Here is a 17737-nt window from a genome sequence, read left to right on the forward strand (position 1 = left end):
ATCACCCGACCTCTCAACGACCTTACTAAGAAGGACATGCCCTGGCAATGGAACGAACCGCAACAACAGGCGTTCGACACCCTCCGAAACGCGTTCACCTCCGCTCCAATCCTGACGTTATGGGACCCCGATCGACCGACTTGCGTTGAAGTAGACGCCTCCGGGTTTGCCACTGGAGGAGCCCTCCTTCACGAAGCTCGACGATGGACTCTGGCACCCCGTTGCTTTCCGCTCCGCCTCCATGCAACCGGCCGAACGCAACTATGAAATCTACGACCGAGAGATGTTGGCTATCATCGAAGCACTCAAGGACTGGCGACATTTCCTGGAGGGACTCCCCAAACCGTTCGAGATTGTTACCGATCACTCCAACCTGGAATACTGGCGCACTGCACAAGATCTCAGTCGACGACAGGCCCGATGGTCCCTCTACCTCTCTCGCTTCAATTTCACGCTCACCCATCATCCTGGAAAGGCCAACACCCAAGCTGATGCCCTATCCCGCCTCGACATTCATCAGGTTGCGGACGCAGAGGATAACAAGCAACAGGTTGTTCTCAAACCAGAGCTTTTCGCCAAGCTCGCAGCCGCCCACACTGCCCTTGCCAATCCCCTCGAAGACCGACTTCGTCGAGCCAGCGCCCGTGAATCTCAGGTCCTAGATGGACTCGCCCAACTCCGCAAGTCAGGGCCTCGCCGTCTCACATCCGGACTCGCTGAATGGGAAGAAGACAATGGCCTCGTCTACTACAAGGGTCGTGTGTACGTACCTCCGGACGATGAACTCAGACGCGACGTTCTCAAGCAGTGCCACGACGACCCCACCTCTGGACACCCCCGGTGTACACGGAACCCTCGAGCGAGTTGAACGACAATATTGGTGGCCAACAATGCGAGCCTTCGTCAAGAAGTACGTCGACGGTTGTGATATCTGCGCCCGAAGGAAGCACACCCAACACCCCCGATCTTTCCACCCAACCTTTGGACGTCCCCGAAGGACCTTGGGAGACGGTAGGAGTTGATCTCATTACCCAGCTGCCGGAAGCCCATGGATACGATGCAATCATTGTCTTCACCGATCACTACAGCAAGGTCCTTCACGCCCTCCCTTGCACATCCGATATCACCACTGAAGGCGTCGCGGACATCTACTATCGTGAAGTGTTTCGCCTCCCACGGCCTCCCACTCCGGTTCATCAGCGATCGAGGACCTCAATTTGCTTCTAAGGTCATGCGCACTCTGCTCAAGCGCCTCGGCATCGAGTCCAACCTCACAACCGCCTACCACCCTCAAGCCAACGGACAGACCGAGCGGGCCAACCAAGAAATCGAGAAGTACCTCCGCCTCTACGTCTCTCGCCGACAGGATGACTGGGACAAACACCTACCAATGGCGGAATTCGTGATCAACTCCCGTGTCCACTCTGCTCACGATCGCTCTCCCTTCGAAGTTCTATACGGCTACATTCCCCACTTCAACATCCCTCATCGGCAAGCGAACCGACCTCCGCCCCTGTTGACGAGCGCGTTCAGCAGCTACAAGAAGCCCGCAAGGATGTGGAGGCTGCCTTACGTCTCGAGAAGGCCCAACAAAAGGATGTGTACGAGTCCGGCAAACGAACGGCCCACCAGTTCAAGGTTGGAGACTACATTTGGCTTAACGCAAAGGACATCCAGATTAAGGTTCCATCCCGCAAACTCGGCGATCTCCAACTCGGTCCGTACAAGGTTATTGAACGTGTCGGCGACCTCGACTACCGACTTGAGCTTTCCCCGTCCCTCTCCCGCATCCACCCTGTGTTCCACGTCGACAAGCTCTCCCCCTGGAAAGGCAATGATGTCAACGGCATTTTGCCACCTCCGCCTGAGCCTGTTGAATTGGAGGGGGAGCTTGAATACGAGGTTCACGACATCTTAGACAGCCGTTGGAGAGGTCGAGGAAAGAATCGCAAACTGGAGTACTTGGTTAGTTGTGAAAGGCTATGGGTCGACGGACAACACTTGGGAACCGGAGGAGAACTTGGAGCACGCGCCCGAGATCGTGAAGGAGTTCCACCAGCGACACCCCTCTGCACCACGCCGGATTTCCGCTACTATCTTCAGCTCTCTTCCATGGCGCCCACTCGAGAACTTCACCGATGCCCCGCCTACCGACTTTGACTGGGAACTGGGACGCCGCCTACCGCTGATCATCGAGGACGATGAGGCTTAGAAAGGGGGGTAATGTCGTGAACAGCCGGTATAACCCCTATTTTTCATCCTTATCTTATCTGATCTGTCTCGCATCTTATCATTTCGTTTCCCCTATTCCTTTGCTCCTTTATTCCCTCTATGGACCTTTTCACTCATGGAACACTGCCTCGTCTTGCCCTTCGCCCTATTTCCATTGTTCTTATTGTTATGCACTGCCTTTCGACTCATCCTGACACCCTCTTGTTCCATTATTGTTGTCATTCTTGTTCTTCGCGCAGCCTTCGCGCAGCCTCATGACCTTTCTTATTGTTCTTCGACGTTTCACCATTTGTTCGTCATTTTGACTCATCGCGGCTATGTAGACTGTAGAATAGGTATATAAGCTAGGTAGTCTGTTCTGTATTTCCTCAGCTTGACCTCTTCGTCAATACATCGCTTCAGCTGTCATCTGCATTCGTCGCTCATCGCTCTTATCTCACTCGCCACTCTTATCTGCTCCGCATCACTGGTCTTTGGTTTGGTTTAGTGTTCGCTCTTCGCGACAGTTGGAAGCGCTTCTTGAAGGCAACCACGAAAGCAGACCAATCACCATTGAAAGGCCAGGGATGGGAAGCCTTCTGAGCGGCGTCGGCGGCAGCCTCGTGGGCGGCAATCTGATCCAGGTATTGGACGGCCCCAGGAAGCGGCAGCACCTTGAAGGTATGAGAGGGCGGCTGAGATCCACTTCTTGTCATCGCCTTTGAGTTTCGGAATCGGCGGAGGCCCAGTTGGATGAAGTAGCGGATGAAATGTTGGGTATCACCAGAGTCACCCTTGAAGGGCTCAGGCGCTTTGACGGGGCTTCTGGTGGAAGCGGTCTTGGCGGCCGTGAGCTTATCCAGGGATTGTTGGATGCCGCCTGGTAGTCTCTTGCTGCTCGGCAAGCAACTTGAGGAGAGTGGGGTCGGACATACTGAATTCGGGAGTAGGCTTTGTGGGTTCGGTAACGGGGGTTTAGTTGGACGGGTGGCAGAGAAGCTGGTGGAGATAGTAGGGATGGTGATAAAGTGGAAGTGGGAGGTTCGTTATCTGAGCGCTGGGCAACAGACGTGTCCTCCGACTCCCTGGGGGTGGGAAGTGGTGTGAGGGCGCGGCGAGGAGTGAAAGTAAGGGCTGTGGTGGGGGTAGAGTGTCCGGAGCGGCGAAGGCTTGTTACTGCGGGGAGGGCTTCGGCTAACGCGGCGTAGGTAACGTGAAAGGGGACAGGTGTTTCGGAATCTTCTTCTTCGGATTCTTCTTCCTCGTCGTTGTCGTCCTCTTCTTCGTTGTCTTCTTCAGATGATGTTGACGGTGGCCGAAAGGTTTTCGGTGCGGTGCTGGTGGTTGCTGTTACTGGGGCAGGGGATGATTCGGCGGAGTGGAAAGCGGCTGGGGATTCTTCGGTATCTGGAGCTTCGGACGGTGGGGGCGTAGCAGGCGGCGGCGGTGGATGTTCGGAATAGAGGACTGCTTCGTAGTTGTCTTCGGAGGCATTCAACAAAGGAGGCGTAATCCGGAAGATTCTTGGCTAGGTATTCGTAGTCGCTGGGGCGGAGTGGGTTATACCGTTTCGGACAGGGCTGTTGCAGACACTTCAGGTGGGTGTTGGTGATGTACCCGTCGGCGTGCTTGCCGGACCAGACTAGGACAAAGTGCGGTTTAAACTCGCACGGCGGAATCTTGGCTGTAGCGGTGAACCAGGGTTGCCAGAGTGGGACCTGATCGGCAGGTCAACCAGAAGACCAGGAGTGCGGCGGGGTCGCAGGGACAACGATCGGCGTTGCCGGTGCGCAGGGATAGCTTGACCTAATGTCGCGAAGAGCGAACACTAAACCAAAACTAAGACCAGAGACGAGGAGCGGTGAAAGCGACGAAAGAGCTTAGAACGATGAGCGACGGTTTGGAGTGAAGAATAGAGCGATGAATTGACGAAGAGGTCAAGCTAAGGAAATACAGAGCGAACTACCTAGCTTATATACCTATTCTACCAGTTACATAGCCATGATGAGTCGAGATGACGAGCAAATGGTGAAAGACAGAAGAACAATAAAAAGATAGTCACAAGGCTGCGCGAGGCTGCGCGAAGGAACAAGAAATGAGACAAATAATGAAGTAAAAAGACGTCAGAATGAGTCGAAAGGCAATACAAGGCAGTGCGTAACAATAAGAACAATAGAAACAGGGTAAAGGGCAAAACGGGGCAGTGTTCCATGAGAGAAAGAGTCCATAGACGAGAATAAAGATAAGAGATAGGGGTAACAGGAAAGATAAGATGCGGATACAGATAAGATAAGATGAAAATGAGAATAGGGGCCATACCAGCTGTTCACGACAATTCCAGTCCGCTTCGGGTTTTGCGGTGTTTCAGAATGCGCTCGATTTCGTAAATGTCGTCCACTTCCGGAGGTGGTCTGGGAAAGTTAGGGCCGTGGACTTCGTTCTCGACGTATGGCGTGAGGAGGGTGGCGTGGAACACGTCGTGAACTCGGACTCGTTTCCAGTGATCGGGGATATTGAGCCGATAGGTGGTCGGTCCTAACACATCTAAGATCTCGAAGGGTCCTTCTCGTTTGGCTTTGATCTTCTTGTGGTATCCCAGGTTGAGGTTTTTGGATTCTAACCACACCTTTTCGCCTTTCTTGAAGGGTTTGAAGGTGGACTTGATCCTTTGAGCCATCCTTTGCTGGGCCAATGTGTGTGCGGCAAGGGCTTCATGTCTGATTCGGTCGAGAGCTTTGATGCGTTGTTCTGCCGATGGGAATTGAGTGTATTCGAAGGAGGTTGGGATCGCTTTGGGTGCTATTCCCATCATGAGTTCAAATGGGGTATATGGCCGATCGGAGTGTCTTCGATTGTTGTGGGTAAATTCTAGGATGCCAAGGTGTTCGGACCAGTCTTGTGGGAAGGCGAGACAATAGATTGACAACCAGGTCTCGATTTCTTGATTGAAACGTTCTGTGGTGCCATCAGTTTGGGGATGGTGAGCGGTGGACAGTGCGGATTCGATCTCGAGAAGTTGGAGGAAGTGTCGGAAAACCTGAGCAGCAAACTGGGGGCCGCGGTCGGAGATCATCTTCTCTGGGAGACCAAAGCGTTTGAAGAGGTTGTCGACAAGGAGTTGTGCGGTCTGCTCTGCCGTGATCTCTTTGGTGCATGGGATCAAAATTACCCCCTTTGTAAACCCGTGGTCCACCACGGACAAGATAGAGTTGTATCCATTAGATTCAGGGAGGTCGGTAATGAAGTCGGCTGAGATCTGGGAGAATGGTCGGAGTGATTTGGCCGGTGGGATGGGCATGAGAGCGGGTTTTGATGGGTTACGGTTGATCTTGAATTGCTGACATACACCACATCCTTTGACGTAGTTCTTAACGAATGTTCTGATTCCTGGCCACCAATAGTGTTGGCTGACGTTATTGAAGGTTTCCAGTTCTCCGGGGTGTCCTGCCGTTAGGGAATCGTGGTATCGAAGTAGGATCTTGCGTCGAAGGTCTAGGTCCTGAGGAATATAGTTTCTCCCTTTGTAGAATAGGAGTCGGAATCCGTCTCGTTCTTCTACTGTCCAATCTTGTAAGTCGTCCTTCATGGTCTTTGGTCCATCGGCTAGAATGATCTTCAGGGCTTCTGTGGCTTCCGTGTCGAAATCCTGGCATTTGGCGATCTCTTCTTGTAGAGCAATGTCGATGAGTCCTATGGTGAGGGTTTTCAAGTCGACGAGGTTGACAAACAGTTCTTCCGGTAGTAGAGTGATATCTTCGTTATCGTGGTCTTCTTCGGGGCACAGGTTGGGGCGTCGGGACAAGGCATCCGATAGGATCATCTTGTGTCCAGGGTAAATGCGACAACTTGATGGGCGCTCTCTGTCAGTTTCAATTGCCAACGTGCCTGTCGGGGTTTGAGCTTTTGTGGAGATCGGAAGTACGTGAGGTTGAGGTGATCGGAATAGACCAGAGTTTCGTGGGGGCTTCCTTGGATGTAGTGGCGCCACTCGTCAAGTGCTCGAATAATTCCAAGGAGTTCTCTGTCATAGATCTCGTAATTCCGTTCAGCGGGGGAGAAGGACTTAGACAAGAAGGCGACTGGGTGGCGGTTACCATTGGAGTCCATCTGTGTCAAGACTGCTCCGGAGGCGTATTTGGAGGCGTCGGATTCGATCTGGAATGGTCTGGACATGTCGGGCATCATGAGAACAGGTTCTTCACAGAAGCGTTTCTTCAGGGTGTCAAAGGCCTCTTGACATTCCTCGGTCCATTTGAATGCTTGGTTTTTCTTGAGGAGTTCGTTGAGGGGTCGAGCAATGTCGGAGTATTTCCGTATGAACTTCCTGTAGAAGTTTCCAAAGCCAAGGAAAGATCTGACTTGTTTGATGGTTTGTGGTGCGGGCCAGTCTTGGAGCCCTTTAACCTTTGCTGGGTCCATGGAGATTCGGTCTTGTTCAATGATGAACCCGAGGTAAGCAATCTTTTCCTTGGTGAATTCGCACTTCTCGGGTTTGACGTAGAGATCGTTATCGCGAAGGATCCGAAGGACTTCCTTGGTGTGTCGCTCGTGTTCTTCCTTAGTCTTGGAGAAGATGAGGATGTCGTCCATGTAGATGATGACAAAGTTCCCTTCGATCTGCAAGGAGAATATGTGGTCCATCATTGCTTGAAAGGTTGCTGGGGAGTTGCACATGCCGAAGAACATGACCGTAGGTTCGTGTAAGCCGAATTTTGTTTTGAATGCCGCTTTCCACTGGTCTCCATCGCGTATACGGATATTGTTGTAACCCTTCAAGACGTCGAGCTTGGTGAAGTATTTGGCTCCTTTCAGTTTGTCCATGAGGTCCGTAACCAGGGGAAGGGGATAAGCATTCTTGACGGTCCATTCGTTCAGGTAGCGATAGTCTTGACATGGGCGTTTCTTTCCGTCTTTCTTGGGGACGAAGAAGAATCCGGATGCTTGTGGGGAGTCTGACGGTCGAATGTATCCTTTGGCCAGATTGTCATCGATGAATTCCTTGACGAGTTTCTCTTCTTCTGGTGTGAGCGGGTAAACCTTGGACGACCTCGGTTCGAATCCTGGTTTCAGATCTATCCTGTGGTCCCAAGGTCGAGACTCGGGGAATCGGGAGGCCGCTTTCTCGTCGAAGACAGAGAGGTATTCGTGATATTCCGGAGGTACGTGTTGCCTGATGTCCTTGATTTCTTCTCGCTGGTTGTACTTGAGCTCGAAGGCCTGTGAGTGGGTGAGGGTGGTGTTGATCCAGATGTCCTCCGTTTCGTCAGAAAGTTCTCCATTGATGAATGAGATCACCAGGTCGTCGGTCAAGAGAGATCCCTCGTCATTATCCCAATGGAAGTTCCCTTCCATAAGCTTGTTGACGTAGGTTTCGAAGGTGTTGAAGTGGTCCTTGGGTATCATAGGAGAGGTGGTCGGGTACCAATCAGGTAGTGGGTCGAGGTTCTGAGGTTCAGTATCCGGGATTTCTTCGATCGGTGGTCTTGAAGATCTGGGTGTAAGGCTTGGTGGGTCTGATCGGTGGTGTTGACGAAGGGTTCTGTCGCCACTCAAGGGTACCCTTCCTCCAGTCGATGATGGGGTTGGCTTCCCTCAAGCCAGGGAAAACCCATGATGACTTTCTGTTTTCCAAGGCCGGTGATGTAGAAGGTAATGGGTCGTGTGTGTCCGTGGATAGTGATGTTTATGGTGGTTGAGTATCGGATGGTTCCTTGTTTGTTCAGGGTTCCATCTACGTTGTAGACTTTCAGAGGGGTTGGAAGGAGTTGGAGTGGGAGTTTCTTGTTTCGGGCAAAGTTTTGGTCGATGAATTTCCCTCCAGCTCCAGAATCTATCATTCCTTCGGTGTCGACGATTATCTTTCCACTCTCCGTTTCGCCCTCGAGATGCATAGGAATAAATAAGCATTTATTGTTCTTTCGGGCTACTAAGGCAGAATGAATTGATAAATAGGGAGACACTGACGTCGATGCAGGTCTCCATTCTAAAAACCCTGGTTGGTTTCGAGTTCCTTGTAAAATTCTTCAACGACTTCCTCTCCTGCTTCTTGGATTGCAGCCCGGATGTTGGTGTAGAGATCTTTGCCATTCTTTGGGCGGAAAGACCAGTTTTGACGGCTACTGGTGTTCTGGTTGCTGGTCCCTGCAGAGCGATTGTTGGTGGTGTTATTGGGGCATTCCCAGGAGCGATGTCCGTCCTTTCGGCAACGGAAGCATCCTCCTCTCTTGATCAGGTCGGCTCTCTCTTGGGGAGAGAGCTTTCCAAGGCCGATTGCCCTGATGTGTTGCTCTAAAGCGGTCCCTGCAGACTGGTCTAAGCCCTTGACTTTGGAGATGATGGTGTCGATGTCCATGGCCATAGGGTCCTTGGCAGGAGCGGGGCGACTGAATTTCCACTGCCTGGTTGAGGTCGAAGTTTTGGTCGAGGCCTTGTTGGTGAGGGCAAAGTAGCGACGGTAGTTGTTGTCCTTTTCAATGGCCTTCTCTGTCCACTCCTTGAAGGTTCGAGGGGGTTTCTCGAGGTCGAAGAGCTTCTTTCGAAGCGGGTCGTTCAGACTGGCTTGGAAGTAGTCTCTAGCTACAGTGTCTCCAGCGTCTGCAACTCTTTGATCTTCGGTCTTGTTGGCGTGATCCTTGGAGAGGAGATTGGTTTTCGATAGGACAATCTTGAAGTCGGCTACATGTTCTTCGGCCGTCTTCTTTCCTTGGGTCATTGTCTTCAAACGTTGTAAGGCATCTTCTTGTTCGTTGATTGGGGTGAATGCCTGTTTGAAGATGGCGACAAAGTCTTTCCAGGTGCCCAATTCAATATCGGAATCGGTCTCCTTGGATCGTAGCCATGCTTCTTTCCAAGCAGAGGCCTCGTCTCCTTTGAGGAACGAAAGGAGATAGGTGATTTTGCTGTCGTCATCGGTGTAGATGTGCTTGTTGACCTTCAAGTAAAGTTTCACGTCTTTGAGGAAGGTGTTGAGGTCTTCCTTTTTGCCGGTGAAAGGGGATGGCGGATTGATTCGCCTTTCGGGGATCTTCTGGTTGGTTTCGTCGCTCATTACGACGTCTCGGGTTCCGTTGTCTGGGTTGGCTGGGCTGACCATGGTGACTGGTTGTTCAAGGGTGATTGGCGTAAAGGGTTCTTCCTCTTCACGTTCTGGAATCAAGGGTCCTTCCTCTTGATGCTGTGGCTCAGTGCTGGGTTCTTCTTGGGCGTCTTGGAATTCTGCAGAAGGCTCTTCTTCAAAAGAAACTTCTGAGGGTTCTTGTTTGCTTGGTCGATGTCTTGGGTCTTCCGGGTAGTTGGGGCAAGGTTGTTGGGCGCAGTTAAACCAGTCTTCTTCGTTGGTGTCGTAGTGTTCACAGTTAAACTGGTGTACCAAGTTGCTGCAGTCCGTGTTGTCAGTCTTGTCTTCCGAGTCTTCTTGTTCTTCTTCGGTTTCTTCTTCAGGGAGCGATTGGTTAACTGCTAGTGAAGATGGTGTTTATGGTCTGGTTGAGCTTGGGGTAAGCCCTCGGAGACGTCCTCTGGGTGTGGTTGACTGGGATACCGGGTGTTGAGGCAATTAGGGTGGCTACTGGGTCGACAAATGGCGCGTGGTGCTAGGAGAGTCGCTTCCGCGGGGAATCAGATGCTGCAGTATGTGCGCGAATTCTGTGTGGTCGATGGGGTCGTCACCCGTAAGTACGAGTGACGATGTGTTGGAGCTAGTTCTTCTGTTACGGTCAAGAGACGCGAACTCAAGTGAGCATGCACGTCGACCGTAGAGTCGTGGTTCCGAGGCGAGTTCGAGGAGATAGGCGTCTAAGAGTGCCTCACAAGAGGTATTGTCTTAAGACGACTAGAGCGAGTTCGAGGGAAGAGTAGAAGAGGGTATGATTCACGAGAACTAGCTAAGGAACAAGAGAGGTATCTACAGAGCTTATATACCTGTCTAGCTACGTGAATATGAGTCAAAAGAAGTCAGAGAAGAAGGCTGTGCGAGCACAGGTTACTGCGGAGCGCAGCAGAGATAAATTAGAGAACAATAGAGAGTGGCTGCGCCGCAGCAAGAAGAAGTCATAAAGAGTCAAAGAAGGCTGCACCGCAGCAGTAAGAAGAATTAACTGATAAAACAGTCACGAGATAAAGAAAGAGATCATGTGAACAAGAAAATGAGTCATGTGATAGAGAAAGGACGCGAAGAGAAAAGATAGGGGCGGAATTCGTAACAGTAGGAGCTGGCGCCGACTCTGGCCAGGGAGCGGAGGAATGGACTTGTACCACTGGTTATTGGCCATGCTGGGGCTCTGAATGAAAGAGTATGGGATGGTCGGTCTGAGAGGCTGCGCAGGTGTCGCCTTTTATCTAGTTGTCCTTTTCTTTCGTTGTTTGCCTTTCTTTCTTTTTTCTTATTGATTGTGGGACCGATGTCAGAGCAGTAAAACACGGGACGCCTACCCCTGCCGGCTATTCCTCGAAGCTGAACACATACTCAACCTATATGCACTCGAGGCTGTCCATCAGACCGCTCATGCAGGCGACGGTGTGCATATCGAGCACCCTCCCACCAACCTTCAATTCCATTTTGCTTCCACCACTATGAGACCGATCCCCAGGAGATTCTCCTGGGGAACTCCTGCCGGGTCCTGCGCAGGTCGGGTGGATTCCTGCCAACGCAGGATGAGTCCCGCGGAGGCAGTTTCGTTGATCAACCCCGCCCTGGCGGTAGGGTTGATCCCGCATGGGCAGGAGGAAAAGTCGGCCCCGCCGGTGCAGTTTTGACAAACCTGCACAAGCAGGAGGAAGCGCCGGACCCGCCGGTGCAGTTTTGACAAACCTGCACAAGCAGGACGAAACGCCAGCCCCGTCTGTGCGGTTTTGACGAACCTGCGCAAGCAGGAGTCCCTAGGCAGGTAGGGATGGTCAAGGGGTTTTAAAACCCCCAGGGTAGAGGCCAGGGGTAGAGCGGGGGTAGGGGTAAGGGTAGGTCTCCGGCTACCCTTGGCCAAACCCCCACCCCTGGTTGGGGGTAAGGGTTTTGATAAAAACCAAACCAAACCTATTTATTTCAACATCTATGTAATGTATCTACTGAATAACTGCTGTATGTGCAATAAAGCACATAAAAATATCCATATAGACTACTATAACTAATGGTTAGTGCCAAAATACTTAAAACCCTTGGTCAAAACCCTCAGGGTTGGGGGGTAAGGGTACTACCCCTACCCCTCAGTCGGGGGTAGGGGTTTTGGGGGGTGGGGGTAAGGGTAGGTGTCCGGCTACCCGGGGGGTTACCCCTGTCCTTCCCTATAGGCAGGACAAAATGTTGGCCCGCCTGGGCGGTTCGACCAACCTGCGCAAGCACAAGGGAACAATATCGAGCCCACCTAGGCGGTTTCAACCACAAGATACCAGCGACAACAGGCTGCCCTCGTACGCGAGCGCGAGATCATGAAGGACGTTCTGGCTGGGAGGTGTGTTCATTCATGTGGATGAATTGGACTTGGAGGGTGGCTAGCCACACTGCACAGTAAATAGACTTTGTGAATAAAATGTTTGTATGCGCCATCGGCCCATCGACGACAACGGCCACGTCAATGACGTCACGCGTGTCGATGGTGTCATACAAAACGTGCTTTAAGTCGACTCCTCGCTCTCACCTTCAACCTTCAACGTTCAACCTTCATCGTCAGCCTCCCTTTAGGTGTTTTCCTTAAATACTCGCGTTCCTTTCAAAACTCATTTCGAGTTGCCTTGATGGAGTAGAGCATGCCCCTTCTCAGACCACCTTGGATAACTCCCCCTCTGGCAGTTGGCTGGGTCTGCAGACACCCGGCGAGTGGGTCGTCTTGTTTGGCGAGTTCTTCAGGTGCGCTTATTCCACCCTGGTACCCATGGTTCGTCGTCTGAGACCTTGATTCCTCTAGCCTTCTCGTTTATCCTCTTTTTTTTCTCATAGGTCCGAGTATCTACGTAAGTAAATAATCTAATCACCACCAAAGAGATCGATGACTCCACTGACATTAATACATACTGTCCTTGCAGTCCGCCTTCCATGCCTCTCTGGGCCTCAGATCAGATCCCAGGCTTTGTTTGGAATGTTATAAGCATTTATTCGTGTCGTATATACCATGAATACAGTCATTCTATCTTTCCTGCACCTCCAGTTAAAATAAGGAATTACCTGCTCCCGCAGGTCGATGAGAACCCGCTCCCCCGGGTGCACCGTGTTCCAGCCTCCTGGGTAGGCAGGTCCTGCACCTGCGCTGGCGGAAATCCCGCAGTAAAACGGCAGATTTCCCCAGGAAAATCTCCCGCGAGGTGTATGGGGAGCAGAGGGACGAGACTTCGGGATTTCCTGCCTTGGCAGCAAATCCTCCCGCACTTGCAGAGGAACCTCCTGCTGGAGCGGGAGTTCCCTTCCTGCTCGGGCGGGAATTCCCCAGGAAAATCTCCTGGGGGGCGGACTTATAGTGCACAGTCACTTCACTACTATTGACGATCACTCCACGCCACACAGTCAGAGGATTTTTCAGCCTTGATAGGATCACTTAATTTTTTTCTCTTGCTAGCAGTTTGGTCGCTACGATACCTCTCATTAAGACTTATCTGAAGTGCCCGGTCGCCCAGCTCTTCGACGTACTGGAGGAGACGCCTGAATGTGGGGCGAAGGAGCTCGGACCAACTGCGCGTGCTCACTAATACTGGCCTCGTTTTCAGGTCGTGATGGCAGTACGACGATTTGTATCGTAATATGAGGATTTGCTAGTCCGTGTATGTGCAAATGTGGACAGATTATGTTGTACGTAGATTGTTTTGTTACAAGCACAGAGAGATGAGAATGGAGACGAAAGAAAACTCCTCGGGTTCAAGTCGGCTACTCCATCGTCGGCCCATTGGTCCCGATAACTTACTGGGCTGATGAGAGATTTTAAGGAGTTCCTCTCCATTAGTGGACCTTGGAAAAAGACACACACACACAGTTGTAGCAACATTATAAACGTAAACCCCGGCGTTGCATTTTGGGTTGATGCTTGCCTGTAAACAAATATCGGACCTGTCACCGTGGCTTTGACCCAACTGCATGGGAACTTACCTCCGACTGTGATTGGGAGATGATCGACACCGACGGATGTTTCGTTGGTATTCAATGGCTGTCATCTTGGGGAGTGTTTGATATTCAATGGTTGTTGGATCGGAGACGAGGACGGTTAGTGCATTCTGTTTACAACATGGAAGGCCGTCCATGCACTCCACACAAACTCCCGAGGCGTTCGCATTTGCAGAAGACCGGGGTCGGGGATCGACACTTATCTCGGCAAGCCCGCCGGTACCATGAAAGAAAGACGAATGGGCGTGGAAATACCAAGACAGCCTCGATTGATTGGCCGTTACTCTGCTATCGTTATAAACAAGTACACCAACTCGACATCGAAGGTTTACTTCGATAAAAGCTTAAATCCATTGTCCCTATGGAGGGCCTCCCTCCCGATTGAAAGCATCATGGTTCCATAGTCGGTCAGGTTCTCAATGTCGACCTTCGCACATGTGTCAAAGTCAATGACTCTCCAAGAATGAACAGCGTTGTGTCGGGAGCACCTGCTGCTGTTGATTGGGTCGCGGATGGATAGGATGTTCCAAGCCGAAATGTTTCCGTGGACGACTCCTTGTGCCATGATGTCGTCTAACGCCTCTTCAATCGCCTCTCTGTACAACACAGTCGTTGCCTAAATAATTATTCGGGATTATGAGAGTGTCAAGACTTACTTTACGTCGATCCCCCTTTCGCCAGTACAGGGCTCCCCCAACAGCTCGAGGATGAGGACACTGAATGTAGGGTTGTCAGCATCGCGATTCCATCTGTACCACGGAGAGTTTCGCTGGTAGCCAGATGGGTCTTCGTGGGGTGACTCAAAGCCTGCGTAGTGCGGCGTGAGGTCGTCAGTTAGCCAGTCCGCAGAAGGAAGATTGTCCTGGGGGGGTGAGTCCGTGTCTTCCTGGTAATGATGTTCCCTCGTGGTCCATGGGGTGAATTCGAGGTTTAGAGAACAGGCTTGCTCTCTCATGGACGATGAAAAGAATCCGTAGAAATTCGGGATGCATGTGCCCTGGCATGATTCCAGTTGCTCGTAGAACCAGGCCTCACGGGCTAGCCCCCGACAGAACTCTGGCTTCGCAAACTTGATGCAGACCGTCTCTGGAAGTGTCCCTCGTAAATCCACGTTGCCTCGCTTCGCGGAGACGACTTTCGCCACGTAGGTGATACCTATGCGGCCTTCCGAGATGCGGTCGAGGAGGGTGAGCTCCAGCTCTCCTTCGGCGTCGGAAATGTCTGTGGAGTTCCAATTTGGGGGAGGTGGTCCACCGCGACGTTCTCTGTACCAGATTGCGCCCGGATGCGAAGGAGAGACTTCGAGGGTGATCGCTGTCGGCTTGCCATCGACGATAGCGCAGTTATTGATGCGCAGCTTTGCGAATTGTTGCATTCGTCGCAAGAGGTGGTCGCTATGCGGGGAGAGGTTGGGCAGTGGGAAGGACCAGGTGCCGTACTAGTTCGACGTTGGCTGAGGACCCCTCGAGGAACAGCCACCGTGCTTTATACACGTCCCGAATCGGAGCTTTGAATCGAGATCGTTGCCGCAAACATACATAAAGGAATGCTACTGACATACTGAGTGTGGCCTTAGCCCCATTACATATTTGACTACTGCCTGTTCACACGTGGGTGCATTGAAACCTCTCTTCAGGGCACAACAGGCAGTCCTCCGAGGCTATCCAGATCCGACATCTCCATATTCCTCCCCTTTTGGCCGGTCCTGGCTTGAATCGGACAGCCAAGCACCCCAACAGTAGGTCCCAGATTCACCGATATGTAGGAGCGGCCGTTGTGAGGCTTGTGGAATGCTTCTTACGTGCGGGGACGCTGACCTGGCCTCTGGTAAGGTGCTTTCTATCTCGTGTTTTCTCCGAGTCGCTTCGTGATAGATGTAATGGTTGAGTGCCCTCTCCCCCTGTGGGTCCATAAAAATTGATTTCTTCTTACCCATGATCTTAATGTGTTACGGTCTATGCGAATATACCAAGTCAACTGCACTCCCATTCCATTCACGCGGGAAAAAGAACCTTTCAAGTCTGGGTAGACTGGACTGTTTTGGCACCATGCTCGGGCTCGCGCCAGGGAGTTGAGATGCGCCATAGTAGATTCTACCCTCTTCGACATGAAACCAGAAGATCACTTCTAGGGCGACACACACCGACAGAGTTCAAGATGAAAGTGATACAATATTTCCAATCTAAGTAGACTTATACAGGCCCACAGGAACCACCATCAAAAGGTTGTCGAAAATCTACATTAAGTAGACTACGAGTCCAGTGGGAAATAGCGTACATAACTATTTATAACGGTAAATCGCGGGAGTCCATTCCGCAACACACCAACGGGTTTGATAGCGGCGAGAACCCAGACTTGTTCCCTTCCCAAGAGAAACATTCCTTCGACCAACCTGGAAGATCGGTCTCCAGCATGGCGTCGGACGATGGCTTCGAACCGACGATCGCTGCCTTCAGGGAGGGGATCTGGGAGGCGCTGCAGATAGACCTCGAGCTGAGGGTTGAACGTTGTGAAACGCACCGCGGTTATGACGTTGTGCCGGGCTGTGGGTCCGTCTATTATGTTCCTGGTCTCACTTTCTACCCAGTGCCAGTTCTTCTGGTACACTGCAATCGTGAGCGCCAGATGCGATGCTCGGTAGCGGTGGCGGTATTGTTTGCGGAATTCTTTGAGGTCTGAAGCCATTCTTTGAGTACAAGCTGGAACCGACGTGGAGTGAAAGAGACCTACCGAGGTAGCCAGCGCGCGCAGTTTTACACTCATAGCAATGGAAAAGCTTCCAGTCCTTCTGGCACAGCGAAGAACAGTATGCCACCGAGGTGCATCCGGCGCAGGTTTTACTTTTGAACCTGTCCCTCGGCTCAAAGTTTTCGTGATGCTGTAATTGGACTGGTTAGAGCGAAAAGGCGGAGAAGAAAACGCAGACGTACGTGGAGATTGTCGCAGATGCTAAGCTCATCCCGAACCCAGCGCGTGGATTGGATTATCTTGGTGAAGAAATCGACACATGTCTTGAATCCGGTCCAGGTTCGGCCGCACAGCTGCTGGATGGCGAGTCCGCACCTCATCTGGTGCGGGATGGGCCCGTTGAAGTGGACCTGTAGCTGGCGTGCGACCTTGGGATAGATGGCATACGCCGTGAGGATTCTCAGGACGTTGTTGATGGCGTGGTCAACCTTGGACGAGTCGATCTTTCGGAGGATATGGAATAGCGCGTGAAGTAGCCCTCCCTTGATGATATTTTGAACGTGCCAAATGGGTGCGTAGTCCGAGTTTACAGCCATCGTCAGAATAGAACTTTGCTGCTCAAGGCATTCCCCGGAGAGCTCCAGCAGCCAGTATTCGGAGACGATCGGAGACATATGGGCGACGATGTTGTAGTTGAGCTCGACAAAGGCGTCGAAGCATCGGGCCTCGAAGAAAGTGATGGGATGGAATTGGGGGTGTTCGAGGAATATGTTGCAGATATCGATCAGGGAGGTGAGATACAAGCAGCGGTTGACGAGTCGGTTTTCTGGGTAGTTCGAGTTGAGAGTGGTGATGTTTAAAGAACACAGTTTCGCGCGAAGGGCCGCTCCCTCCACTAGTGACCACGCGTCGCAGAATCCTCCGTCCAGCGCCCGATCCAAGATTGTCACAGACGGCTTAACCTCCTTTTCAAGTTGAAGGAAGGTCTTGAATAGATGTACGACGAGACATTCTTCCCGTGGCTTCCGGTCGGTAAAGAGGACGAAAGGATCGCCTTCTGCCGTCTGGGCGTGCCAGAAGTACAGGAGAAGGTCCAAGAAGACGGGTGTGGATACCATAGCTTCCCTGAGGGATGGATGGAGATCCGATAGATTCTTCATCATGTAAACGTAGTACACGAACTGCTCCTTGAGCTGACCGTTGGGCACCATGGACTGGAACCTGAGGTGCTTCGGGTTTCCAGTGCTTTCAGTACATTTACCCATCTTATATGGTATACCTGACCATGCAAAAAGCCCATGTTGATGGCTTGACCTGGCCAGCTGACACATTGTACCTCCCATGTATAGTGGGTCAGCTGGCAGGACACCTGACCCAACTCCCAAGGCATTTCATGAGTCATTTGGTATGCCTTGGAATATGGGTCAGCTAGTTGGTCAGCTGACCTATATCTTGAAGGTTGGTCATTTATTATGCCCCGTCCACCCCCTCCCATTACCTGTCTGGTGTGTGTATGCCCGCTCTCTCTCCCATTACCTGTCTGGTATGCCCCGTCCGCCCTCCATCTCTCATTCTCTGCGTATTCCCATGGGTCTACTTCCAAGTACTTGCGGGTGCACCTATATGGGTACCCACACCCTGCGGGTCCTACCCATGGGTACCTGTTGGGCACAGGTTTTACATGGGCACTGTCACAGGTTTCTTGGCGAGTCGGGGGTTACTTACGGGTACAGGTATCCTGTCAGGGGCCTGTCA

At 51.9% G+C, this 17737-nt stretch overlaps 3 protein-coding genes across 3 annotated transcripts; all 3 read right to left on the bottom strand.

The window, feature by feature from the left end:
* Positions 1-12048: 12048 nt before the first annotated feature.
* On the bottom strand, positions 12049-13344 carry CC1G_14765 (hypothetical protein; the record flags this gene model as incomplete). The annotated part of the gene is made up of 4 exons (XM_002910741.1): positions 12049-12233; positions 12368-12675; positions 12827-12868; positions 13280-13344. The coding sequence occupies 4 exons, from the start codon at positions 13342-13344 to the stop codon at positions 12049-12051; spliced, it is 600 nt and encodes a 199-aa protein (XP_002910787.1).
* Positions 13345-13622: 278 nt separating this feature from the next.
* On the bottom strand, positions 13623-14669 carry CC1G_10458 (protein kinase subdomain-containing protein PKL/ccin3; the record flags this gene model as incomplete). Its single annotated transcript, XM_001840620.1, has 2 exons — positions 13623-13890; positions 13951-14669. The coding sequence occupies 2 exons, from the start codon at positions 14667-14669 to the stop codon at positions 13623-13625; spliced, it is 987 nt and encodes a 328-aa protein (XP_001840672.1).
* An 861-nt stretch (positions 14670-15530) lies between these two features.
* Positions 15531-17247, bottom strand: CC1G_10457 (hypothetical protein; the record flags this gene model as incomplete). The annotated part of the gene is made up of 5 exons (XM_001840619.1): positions 15531-15544; positions 15619-15769; positions 15815-15969; positions 16025-16172; positions 16225-17247. 5 exons carry the CDS (start codon positions 17245-17247, stop codon positions 15531-15533), a joined length of 1491 nt encoding a protein of 496 aa, XP_001840671.1.
* Between the last annotated feature and the right edge of the window lie 490 nt (positions 17248-17737).

The sequence above is a fragment of the Coprinopsis cinerea genome (genome assembly GCF_000182895.1).
Source record: "Coprinopsis cinerea okayama7#130 chromosome 7 map unlocalized cont3.7, whole genome shotgun sequence".
Lineage (NCBI taxonomy): Eukaryota > Fungi > Basidiomycota > Agaricomycetes > Agaricales > Psathyrellaceae > Coprinopsis > Coprinopsis cinerea.